General features: G+C 42.7%; 2 protein-coding genes across 3 annotated transcripts; both read left to right on the plus strand.

The window, feature by feature from the left end:
* The first annotated feature begins 2,068 nt into the window (after nucleotides 1-2,068).
* LOC121319490 (28S ribosomal protein S12, mitochondrial-like) lies at nucleotides 2,069-4,137 on the plus strand. 2 transcript variants are annotated; one of them, XM_041256955.1, is made up of 3 exons: nucleotides 2,069-2,242; nucleotides 2,956-3,023; nucleotides 3,146-4,137. In XM_041256955.1, exons 2-3 carry the CDS (start codon nucleotides 2,975-2,977, stop codon nucleotides 3,571-3,573), a joined length of 477 nt encoding a protein of 158 aa, XP_041112889.1. In that variant the 5' UTR covers nucleotides 2,069-2,242; nucleotides 2,956-2,974; the 3' UTR covers nucleotides 3,574-4,137. The 2 variants fall into 2 exon arrangements, with proteins under 2 accessions (XP_041112889.1, XP_041112890.1); XM_041256956.1 differs by lacking the exon at nucleotides 2,956-3,023.
* A 2,073-nt stretch (nucleotides 4,138-6,210) lies between these two features.
* timm29 (translocase of inner mitochondrial membrane 29) lies at nucleotides 6,211-8,294 on the plus strand. Its single transcript, XM_041256957.1, has 2 exons — nucleotides 6,211-6,387; nucleotides 7,273-8,294. Exons 1-2 carry the CDS (start codon nucleotides 6,231-6,233, stop codon nucleotides 7,914-7,916), a joined length of 801 nt encoding a protein of 266 aa, XP_041112891.1. The 5' UTR covers nucleotides 6,211-6,230; the 3' UTR covers nucleotides 7,917-8,294.
* Nucleotides 8,295-11,342: the final 3,048 nt, after the last annotated feature.

Genomic DNA, 11,342 nt, shown 5'->3' on the forward strand with positions numbered 1-11,342 from the left:
CTGCTCTCCACCAATTCATTCAATGCAGATAGAGAAAGGTCATGGTACTATCAGTTTGTCAGGTCACACAGAGAGGGGATGCGAACAGCACCTTAACCCTACCTTTGATCTTCACTGTATTCCCAGCATTCACCTTGGAACAGCGCCTTGATGGATATCTGTGGTTCATGTCCTTGTCAAGAACACATCCATACAATTTCTAACCAAATATATGTTTTTCCTCATTTGAAATGGCTTTCACCAACTACTTCAGTTCTGTGTGTCATTGAGTCAGTCTGTGGACCCTTTATAACAGCATGGATGTCTGATTTCCCTCATTGCACTCGATGGTTTGAGAAAGCGACATTAAGACACTTGGAACAACACGAATTCAGGATAGCAAGTTTCCATTCTAATTCAGAACGTTCCAGTCTTCCATTTTCACTTCTCACAATAATCGTATGGGTGAAGTTTATTTGAAGCCTTGATAGTGCGCTGCTCCAAGAACAGGTGCTTCCAGACGTGTTAGAGCTGTTGTTTTATGATTATTTGTTTTTAAATTTGGTTTAGGATGCTTGAGATTTTTAAGAACTAGTTGAAAAAAAATAATCAAAAAGCAAACTAACTTGCACTAAAATACAAAATTGATTCCAGATGGAACAACTGAATCGAAGTGTTACTTTGACATTCAGCCTTACTATGAGCAGCGGTGGACTTAATCTGCATTTTAAAAGTGAACTCAAGAGCAATGAAGTACACTGCAATGTTTTGTATACAGCATGCGGTGAGGATTAAACAACAAGATGTTTTTCTATGGGCAGTACTTGGTCTTGTTGAGTTATGTTATTACTTTAGTGGTTGAGTGTTTTCTGAAGCCTGTGAAAGTGCAATGCACTGTCATACATTCCCTGTGTCTCACAGCTTAACATTGCTTCCAGTTTACCTAGATTCTCTCTCTCTCTCTCTCTCTCTCTCTCTCTCTCTCTCTCTCTCTCTCTCTCTATATATATATATATATGAGAGAGAGAGAGAAATGCACAATACCATCGTGATGGACAAATGAAGCACATGTGCGTTCTGCAACTAGATGGACACCCTTCAGCCATTCTTCCAATATATGCACAAGTGCTTCTTCTGTTCAAGGAAAGTACCAGGGCTTTGACACAGGGCTGCTATGCAGCAGTGTTGTGCAGAGGTGATGAATAAAGATCCTGTCCTTCTTTGCCCGAACCTCTCCGTCAATCATCTTTGTATCTCAGATCTTGAAACAGGTGGTAATGGCACACACTTGCAAGCTGGGTCTGGTCATTGTTATTGCAGTTCTGTATCCTTCACCTAAGTCCAGTAAGACCGTTGTAGAACCACATCAGTGCAATAGCTACCCATTCCTTTTTTCAGTTTCTGTATTTACAGGAACTGTTTTCTGGTGTGGACTTTACAAAACTTGATTTACTACAAGCTTGTTGTGTGCAAGTGGTTAACTGGAACAATATATATTTTACAACAAATCTGTAAAACCCAATAAACAGCATTGTGTTAAGGCTGACTTTTGTTTGTTGTTGTTTTTTCAACGAGAATGTAATATATATTGCAGCTGCACAATTCAACTTCTGTTGCTAAATATGCTGTATCTGTGCCAACTGAGATGAACGGAGTGCAATCTGGGCTGGACCCTGCACTGACAGAGGCAGGCTGGGAGGCAGTGTGTTCATCAAACCAAAATAACCCTGTTAAGGGCCAGCTTGGACCAGCAGGGCTGCACCTTCAGTGGATTTGATAAACTAGGAGGTTCTACTGAGGGCTGAAGGACATTCTAACCCTCCTGTAGGGGGAGAGAAAAAAGGACAAAAACAGCACTTTACTACCCTTCAGTGGGTTAAGACAACGTTGAATGAAGCTCAATCATAAATCTTCCTATTTAAAAAACAAAATCAGCTTGTCAGTTTTAGCTTTTATTTTTGTATTTTATTTTAATGCATTCTTACATGGTAGATTTTAGAGATTGTAACTGACATTGTATAATGAAAGACTCATTTCTTGAATGTAAATCCTTATCGACACATGGAGTATTGAACCTTGTGGGGCACCGTAGGAGAAACGCCACACGTGATCCATGGACTTCAGCCTGCAGGAAGGCAAGACTTTAGCTGACGTTTATTACCTTGAAATAAACACATGGCTGTGTAAGTCTGAAATTCCTTCTCGAGAAAAGAGGAAGTCGTGAAAGTCAAACAGGCGACAACGGAAAGGCGAGTTATCTCAGGTAATGAGACACGGTACTATTTCGAGGTTTTATTATATTTTATAGCGAAGACGGTAAAGTCGCAGAAGGAAGGTCAGACCTTCAAGGGGTTGATCGGCGCAGAAAACGGTGTTGTGCTCCAATTACACACGATATACACGTAATATGGTACGCTTTTGCATCTTTCCGATGTATATTCTCAAAACATTGGCTTAACACGAGCAGGCGATACACCTGGAAACAATGATAATGTGGCGATAGACCCCGTCGTTTCTCCAGATATACCCGATGGTGTTTGCATTACATAAGACGAAACAACTTCTATAGTAAATATTGCTTTTCTGTCTGTCACTTGTAAGCAGCATTCTCATAGCTAGAACTCGGTACTTTACGGATCAAATTACAGTGTTTCTTTTTTTATTGTATATACACATGCACACACTAGCTGCACACGGCTCAATAGAAGCTTGTTATTTACGACTGTTCTCCAATACATTTTCATTAAGCACAGCAGGGATGAAAATAAGAGTTCCTCCGTTCCTTGTTTTTCACTCAGACACACCTGAGCCTGTTTCCTGTACACACTGTCGCTAATCAAGCTGCTAGTAAAATCTGAGCTGGGTGACACTGCTGTGCAGTAGGAGTTACCATGCCTGCACAGTGATAGATTTTGGTCAAGGGTGTGATCTGAATTATACCCGAGGTCTCACTTGAAACGTTTCCATTTACTGCAGGTTTGCTAAGGGAGGGTTCATGGCTTGCTTGAGCAGGTTGAGGTCGGTGATGTCTCTGTCCCACTGGGGTAGGTTTGTATGTTTATAAGTGTGATGTCACTGTCCCTCTGAGGTATGTTTATAACAAACCTGATTACTGTATTGATCACGCTCTCTCTCTCTCTCTCTCTCTCTCTCTCTCTCTCTCTAGGAGGCTGCATGCAGCCGCTGGTGTCTCCACTGTTCAGAGCTGCTGTGGGGTCAGTGGCAGGTCAGTGGTCAGCTCGGTGGGGTCAGCTCTGTTGCATGGCCACCCTGAATCAGATGCACCGACAGGGCAAGCCGCGGCCGGTGCCCCCCGGAGCGAGCCCTACCTCTGGGCGGCCACAGCTCAAGGGCGTGGTCCTGAAGACCATGATCCGCAAGCCCAAGAAACCCAACTCTGCCAACCGCAAGTGCGCCCGCGTGCGGCTCAGCAATGGCAGGGAGGCGGTATGCTTCATCCCCGGGGAGGGGCACAACCTGCAGGAGCACAACATGGTGCTGGTGGAGGGGGGCCGCACTCAGGACCTGCCCGGGGTCAAGCTCAAGATTGTCCGTGGGAAGTACGACTGTGCGCATGTGCAGACCAAGAAGTAGCAGCTTCACTGCTGCCAGGCTGACAAGTAAACAAGCCCTGTACTGCTGACTCTGTATTGTTCTGTGTGAGTTAATGAGGGGTCCTGACAAAGGGAAATGTTTACTGTGCACATGGTCAGACCAGGAGTTCACAGAGTTTGTGGATTGAAGAGGGGAGCAGTGTATATACAAAAGTACACGTGTTACACAAGCTCCTTTTATTTTCATAGATATTTGAACTGTTACTGTCCAGAATGTAAAAAGGGTGTAATCAGCCTTCACTGAGTATTTCTAAACAGGGACAGATCGATCTACCAGTCAGTCCAGTCCAGTAACTGATTGTCCTGTTTAACAAAATATTTCCATTTGCAGCTCTGCATCTGTGCTGCTTGTTTTTTATTGGTGCGCAGATTAGTTTAAGGCAGTTTCACTTTTTTTCTTGATTGATATGTTGCTTGGGAGTATAGTTTGTGTTTTATTTTTGTTTTGATTTTCTTTTTTTAATTTAAATTTAAGCAAAGTTATGGATTCTTGATGTTAGTTTAACTGCCTGAGGCACGTAATAAAATACATCTTTACATTTCAGACAGTGAAAATGTGCTTTTATTTGTAGCTAACAAGCACTGTGTTGAAGTATTGATCTGTGCATCCACTGCTCTGGAGGGATTATTCCTTGCTTTAATCAGTTACAGTGTATTTTAGAACTAGAGTAGGCTGAGGGCATTCACTGACACACACTCATACTGACACACTAACATTCAAACTGACACACTCGCACTGACACGCACTGACTGCACTTAGTTGTGAACACTAGAACTATTGTTTTAGTATTGATAATGTTTTTAAAAAGTCAGTTTCAAAATAAGCAAAGAAAACGAGTGAATTCAAGCGGATCCTGCCTGAAAGCAGTGCTCAGTCGTTTGAACTGTAAGTCTCTGCCAATGCTGCCATTGTGTGGTGAGGATGTGGTAAGATCTATTTCACAGCACCACTGTTTTGTCTGGGATCCCTTTGGAAATACAAACACTGTACTAAGAAGCTGGAGTCTGTGCAACAGTGAGCTTTCAGGGCTGTATTGAATGACTGGAATTAGGAGTCTGCAGAGTTGTTCCTCTGTTAAACAACTAAGTGGCAGAAGGTCCTATTTTATACTTGCTCACTTCTATAAGGTTTTGCATGTAACCTTTTATAGCGATTTAAACACTATCCAAAATACTAAACAGTTGCACAGAACTGATAATGTCATTTTATTTTGGAATTTCTAGAACACAGTAATGTCTCTTGTTTTAAACTCTAAAGTTATTAATTGCTAAATGAATGGCATTTCTGGGGGTGTCATGGCAAACCAAGTTTATTTACTGTACCTGGAGAAACCAAGCCCCTCCAAAGAAGTGAGATTCTTGTTCATAAGTGAGGGCAAATTCACTCACATGCTGTGATGTGCTTCTTGGAAGATTTAGTTCAAATCTACAAAAAACTATTTGGGGGAAAAAAAAAAAAAAAACTATTTTCCTTGGCATGCATGGCCTTGTTACGCCACTGGAGGGAGTGTTTGTCATTCTCCATATGAAAAGTAATTCATGCAATATAATTACATGCAAGTTATAAACGAGAATTACAGAACTTGTGTAAGGTCACTTTTTATGACCCTCTACAAGTAACTGAGGGGTTAGATTACTTCATGTTATTCACAAGAAGAGCTTGTAAGTACATGAGTATTTGTAGACCAGAATGGTTAGATGCGTTTTAAAGTTTGATGTTATTGGTTATCTTTGATGTATAGCACCTGCTTATGAATACATTTTTTGTTTTTTGATATTTCTGTATTCAATAAACTGATGCTATTAAATTAACGTGCCTTACGTCACAGTAAGTCCTCGATTTCTTTGAACTTAATTAATATTTCACATTGGAAACTACTCAATTCCTTCGACAAGGTCAACTTACAGCACAGCTCTGTGCCTCCCTCTGCAGGAGGCTTTAGTTACTCACAATGGTTACCATTCAGAAAGCACAGACACCACAGAGTGCAAGCAGGGCACTGCCGGCAAGACCAGACAGCAGCTGCTTTCCAAAGGGGTGCATCACAACATGGTGTCGGCGCTGCCTTCCAAAACAACTTCAACTTTAAATAAATTCAAGTGAATAGAAGCGAATGTTGAAGTGGGGAACACATTAGGGGAAACGTCCCATTGAGTAAAGCACAACATTGCCATTTCTAAACAGGAACACAATCTGGACATGCTTAAGAAAATACACCCGTCTTTCATAAGCATTCACACCACTGCAGTCAAGTCAATTCTAAACAATGCATTTCAGAATAAAAATATTACAATTAAATTCCAATGAAATCGCATTGCAGGGTCAGTCTCAAAATTACACGAACATGCAGACCACATGCACAAGTGGAACGGGTTTAATTCAAGCTGAACACATGCACTGCTCTCCATTCTCAACACGCTAAAGCCGGAACGTTAATGAGTGTGTCGTTTTTCGTTTCGGCCACCATTAACATTGGAGGCCGGGGCTATGAAACTGTTTCCGATTATCCACCATGTTGGCTCACAATGCCTTTCAGTTTATGTATAAGAGGTTCTGTAGTGGAGCCGAAATGGCGTCAGTTTCGTATCCTCCTGCTTCTCCGCCGCTGCGCCCCCGGGAGTGTCCTCTCTGTGAAGATGGCTGCAGCGCGTATGTGCAGGAGATGGTGCTCGACCGCGGCTCGAGCTGCCGGTGATACTGGAGTAACGGCAGCTGCTCGAGCCGGCGCGGAGAGCGAGCGGGTGGCGGCGGGAAAGGGGTCGCGGTGGGAGAGGCTGCGGGACAGCAGAATGGGTAAGACTAAGCCCCGATAGCTCACTAACACAGCGCGGATAATTATCGTTACCGTGTTACCCTCTACTCCGTCCCCGTTCATTCAGTGACCGCTGACTGACATTATTAGCAGTAACAGTGAAGAAGTACTAGACTTCGTCGCTGTCAAAATGTAGGGATGGGATTGACTCCATTCCTGGTTTTACTTTGTCTAGTAAAACGCAGCAGAGCTTGATACCTGACACTGGCAAATCAAGCTTAGTAAAACCAAAACTGCTGTGCAATAGGAGTCTTAAAATGTGTGCAAATATAGAAAACTTGCCATTCATTTTTCTAGTCACCATGTCGCATCTTTTCATATTTTTACTCAGTCGTTTTGTAATCCTTTTACTATAGTTACACATGCGGGTGTGGCTCCCTCTTTTTCTTAATCCGTGTCCTGTGCAGTACAATAGGAGGTCAGGTCTGTCCCAGTGCCGCGTTTCTAAACTGTAACACTTGTGCATGACATATTTACAGGACTGTCCTGAAACGTCTGTATATAATTCAGCGTCCTTTGTAGATATCAGATCTATACGTGGCTGGTTTATTCTCACTTGGCTGTTTTTTTCGTGTGTTTTTTTGTACTCATTAATTATATCATGCTGTATTCATTGAAATATATGAAGTACAAGCGAATGAGTTTTTTGTCAACACTGCTAAACCATAAACGAACCAACAACAAACCTCTGCGAATGTGATTGTTGTTGCCTCCTACTGCATTCCAAGCAATGGCTATTCTATTCATTACTCCTGGGCATTTAAAAATATATCAAAACCATGTTTTGAAGCCCAAGCCTGGGTGCAGCAGGGCTTTGAGTTTCAAGTCCTGCTTCAATCCTCTCCTCTCCTCTCTCCCTCGTGCAGGCCTGTGGTGGAAGGGCCTGCTCCGCGATTACAAAGAGGCCTGCCGCGACGTCTTCACCGGAGCCAGGGAGCGTCCTGGGAAGGCTGCCCTGTACCTGTCTCTGCTGGGTGGGGCTGGAGCCTGCTGCCACTGGAACCCAAGCGAAGCCTCCTTCGAGAGCAGCTTGCTGGAGGCCTCCAACACACTGTTGTTGCTGTCGCCGTGGATACGCAGCGGGGACTCCGACGGGCACGTGCAGGGGCTGACCAAGCTGAGGAACCAGGGTCGCCTGCGCTACCAGAGCCTGGGCTTGCTGTCGCTGATGTACGAGGCTCCCTTCCACCCTGACAGCAGCCTGTACGAGGCTCGCTGCCACTCCCTGCGCCCGCGCTGGCTGCACTTCCCCAGCAGGGTGCTGGACCTGGGCTTCTGCTGCCGCTGGTGGGTCCTGGAGAGGAAGATGAGGGACTTCGACATCAATGAGCAGGAGTTCAGGAACTTGCCCCCCCACCTGAGGACCATTTCCTCCAAGCAGCTGCGCTCCCAGGAGAACGAGAGGCTGTACGAGGAGAAGTACAGGCCTGTGTCGCTGAGTGACGAGGAGATCGCCAGGGCTGAGAGCGAGGCGAGTGCTATCCCTCCTCCCTCCACCAGGGAGCAGTAACCCCGACATGCAAGCTGCACTTCTCTTGGTGTGAGAGGACTGAGGGAAGCAGAGATCTCCTCTCTCCATAAGGGGCCGGTAGTTCTGCTCTCAGACAATGGGGGTGGCAGATGGGACAATTTGAAACTTGGAAGGTAAAACTCGTAAGAAACTGTTTAAACCAAGACACTCATTGAAAACTGTTTGCTTGGCTTAGTTTCTTAAATGTATCCCAGCACTCTGTGATTTCAGCTTTTGTTTGTTTTGTTGAAGTTTCATTACAAATTTAAACATGAAAAATGCAGGCCTGGAAATAAGACTTTTATTGCATAGCAGTTCAATCCATTCCTGGTTTTACTGTGAGCTTAATAAGATTCACCTGAGCTTATTACCTGTACACTGTGGCTAATCAAGCTTGTAGTAAAACCTAGAATGGATGAAACAGTTGCAGTATGAGTTTTATTTCCATCCCTGAAATGCATTATGTTCAATCTGGTATTTGTATCAGGTTTGTAATAATTAACTTATAGGGCTTTAAAACTAATCATAATATTTGTTCAGGTTTCTGAATCAAGCCTGCAGAAAAGGTGAAGCGCAGTATTTCTCAAGTCAGTGGATCTAATGGGTAGAGTTTTTGAAATCCTGAAATACTAAACGAAACTAAAGACGTTCCAACGACAGACATTTCAATTGGAAGCCTTCTTCAAAGTCTTTGGTGAAAGAAAAGATATGTTCTTGAACTTCCCAAGTTTCTCTTAGTATGTCTAAATTTAGCACCAGTAAGTATTTATTACTTGTAAATGTGTGTCTGGTTTCATTTGTAGCCCCCTGCTTTTCTGTCCCTCTCTCTCGTTCCTGGGCTGTCTGTTTCTAGTGAAGAACAGCACAGTTTCAAACACGCTGTGGGTTTGCACTGTTTGTCCTTCACTTATGAAGCCCGGAGTTCCTGTTCAGGACTCCAGAGGAAAGATGGATATCTGCTCATCACAGAAATACACAGTTCAGCCTGAGCAGCTTGTACAAAAGGTTATTGTAACAAGCTGATGTGTTGTATTGTATTGGATAAGGCTGGTAAAAAAAATAAACATTCACAACACCTGCATGAAGGCTGCAAATGAAATCTGTAAGATGTAGTCAACTGTGTCTTTCCATGATTTAGATGTAGTTGATTTATTTCTTTTTTAATCCAAGCTGTGACCTTCCATAGTGAACATTGTTAATTATGCACACTAGATACACAAGTAACTAAATATACATGTACTTATGATATTCAGACTGCCATTCTCTTCAGTTTAAAAACAAAATATGTAAAGGGGTAAGGTGGTTTAGCAGTTGTTTATCTTTTCTGATACTTGGTCTTAAAACCACAACTAAAACAGACAATGTAAATGTAAGGGTCTCCTACATGCAGTTATAAAAGGGAAGCAGTTTTTTTGTTTCCTTCTTATTTTGGTATAAACAACAAATAAACTACAAACTTAACTTAGCAGTTACTCCTAATGGTTACCAGCACAGACTCAAAATATCAGATCATTTCATTCAGAAGAATACAAGGCTGTTAGCTAGGAGTCCAGGGTTGGGGTTGGGGTTAGCTCTTAACTAGTTCAGGGCCTGCACTTCACTTCTAGTTGCGTGCCAGACATGCAGAACAATGGCTACATCCACCAAGGTGTCCTCACTTCAGAAAGTCCAGGAGGAAGGAGAGCTGGTGGGGAAAGTGGTGTTTCTTATCTGTGTGTGCACACACCTGGCTCCCCCTTTTTCTCTTTCTCCCCATTAAGAAAATATTTTATGTAGTTATAAAGAATTCATTTAAATTTTAACTACATAAAATATTTTGAGAAATGGAAATGATTGGCAGTATATAGAGAAGAAAAAGGGGGCACATAAACACTTTCCCCACCAGCTCTTCTTCCTCCTTGTCTCTGGTACCAACACCCTCCCTCTGCCACTCCCCCTGCAGCCAGGGAGCCAAGCCCTCTCTTCATCCTCCTCTTCTGGGCAGGCTGCCCTCCTCAAACACCATCATTAGTTACAACCAGCACCCAGACTTACAGCCACCATCAAGACTCACAACCAACAGCATTACTTACTTCAGCAATTCACCTCAAGGACCTGGATTCAAATTGCCATCTTTAGGAAGAGGAGGCCATGGGATTAGCACCCTTCACCACCAGCTCCCACAGGAAAGTGTTGGTTCACACTATATATAAAGTCAATTAACAAATTCTTTGAAACACAGAACACACCTGGATTTGAACACAGTCCATCTCACTTCCATGGAAGAGCCTGCTTTTTCATTACCTTATTTAGGAAATTAATCAAGTCTTTAAAACTAAACAAAGAACTCACCTGGTTTTGAGACCAGTCCCCCAAGATGAACAGCACAACATACCAGGGAATGCACCCACTGCACCACCTGCTTCCTTGAGACAATCTAGTATTGCACAGAAGACCTTATATCGGCCTCTTTATATTATTATTTGTACGCTTAGACCACTGACACCTTGTCCCATTATGTAAACCTAAGTCTATCAAAATGGGTAAAGTGTTTGAAAATGAAAAGAAAACAAATGTCTCTGACACAGGTTTGAATCACTAACCTAGGACTCACAGGCTCCTGTTCTACCAACAGAGCTATCCAGCCAGCTGTGTTTCCTACTGCATGAAACACATTATTACATTGTATGATGTGGACCTGGGTCTAAGCTGGGATTCAGCTTTTTCATTTGTGATGAACTGGATTCAAACACAAACCTTATTGATAAAAAGGTAAATTAAACAATATTTTTGAAACTTGGGCCTTTAACAAACTACTCTGGGAATCAGAGGCCAATGCTCTAACAACTGAGCAAGCCGGAGAGCTACTCAAGCCTCCTGTCATATTCCCTCCAGTACTTCAATTAATGATTTGTATGCCATGTAGGTGATTACTGCGTTGAAAATATTCAATAAAAGAGTCACTTGTATTGTATTTTTGACAGATTCAAACAAATAGATGTTGTGGGGAAAAAAAAACCAAGCACACCACTGGTGTTCATTTCTCAATTATTATTTTAAACCTTTTAACCAGAGAAAACCAGTTGTGCTGTGGGTCTGGTTTCAAACTCAGTTTACTTGTACTGTGTGCTGGCTTTGAACCCAGACCTCCAAGGAGAGAATCAGACAGGGCTAGTGAACTAGCCCACTGCTCCACCTGGCTCCTTGGGATAGTTTAACCTTGTAGGTGAGATTCACTTCCCTTGTCAGAGTGCGCACACGCACACGCACACACACATAAAGTGTGTATATAAAGTCAGAAAAAAGTCAGAAAAAACCAACATATGAAATTTAGAAGTGAGTAGTTTTTCGAGATTTACGATTATACTGTATTTACAGTATAATTGTAAATCTCGAAAAACTACTCACTTCTAAATCTTTTGTAGTCATCTTTGTATTACTTTAGTA

Source organism: Polyodon spathula, chromosome 8 (genome assembly GCF_017654505.1).
Source record: "Polyodon spathula isolate WHYD16114869_AA chromosome 8, ASM1765450v1, whole genome shotgun sequence".
Taxonomy (NCBI): domain Eukaryota; kingdom Metazoa; phylum Chordata; class Actinopteri; order Acipenseriformes; family Polyodontidae; genus Polyodon; species Polyodon spathula.

What these genes read in the sequence shown, in the direction of transcription:
- LOC121319490 (XM_041256955.1), top strand. Translation starts at nt 2,975, where the DNA reads ATGGCTTGCTTGAGCAGGTTGAGGTCGGTGATGTCTCTGTCCCACTGG. An exon ending in GATGTCTCTGTCCCACTGGG is followed by an intron (nt 3,024 to 3,145) that starts GTAGGTTTGTAT and finishes CTCTCTCTCTAG; the next exon opens with GAGGCTGCATGCAGCCGCTG.
- timm29 (XM_041256957.1), top strand. Translation starts at nt 6,231, where the DNA reads ATGGCTGCAGCGCGTATGTGCAGGAGATGGTGCTCGACCGCGGCTCGA. An exon ending in GCTGCGGGACAGCAGAATGG is followed by an intron (nt 6,388 to 7,272) that starts GTAAGACTAAGC and finishes TCCCTCGTGCAG; the next exon opens with GCCTGTGGTGGAAGGGCCTG.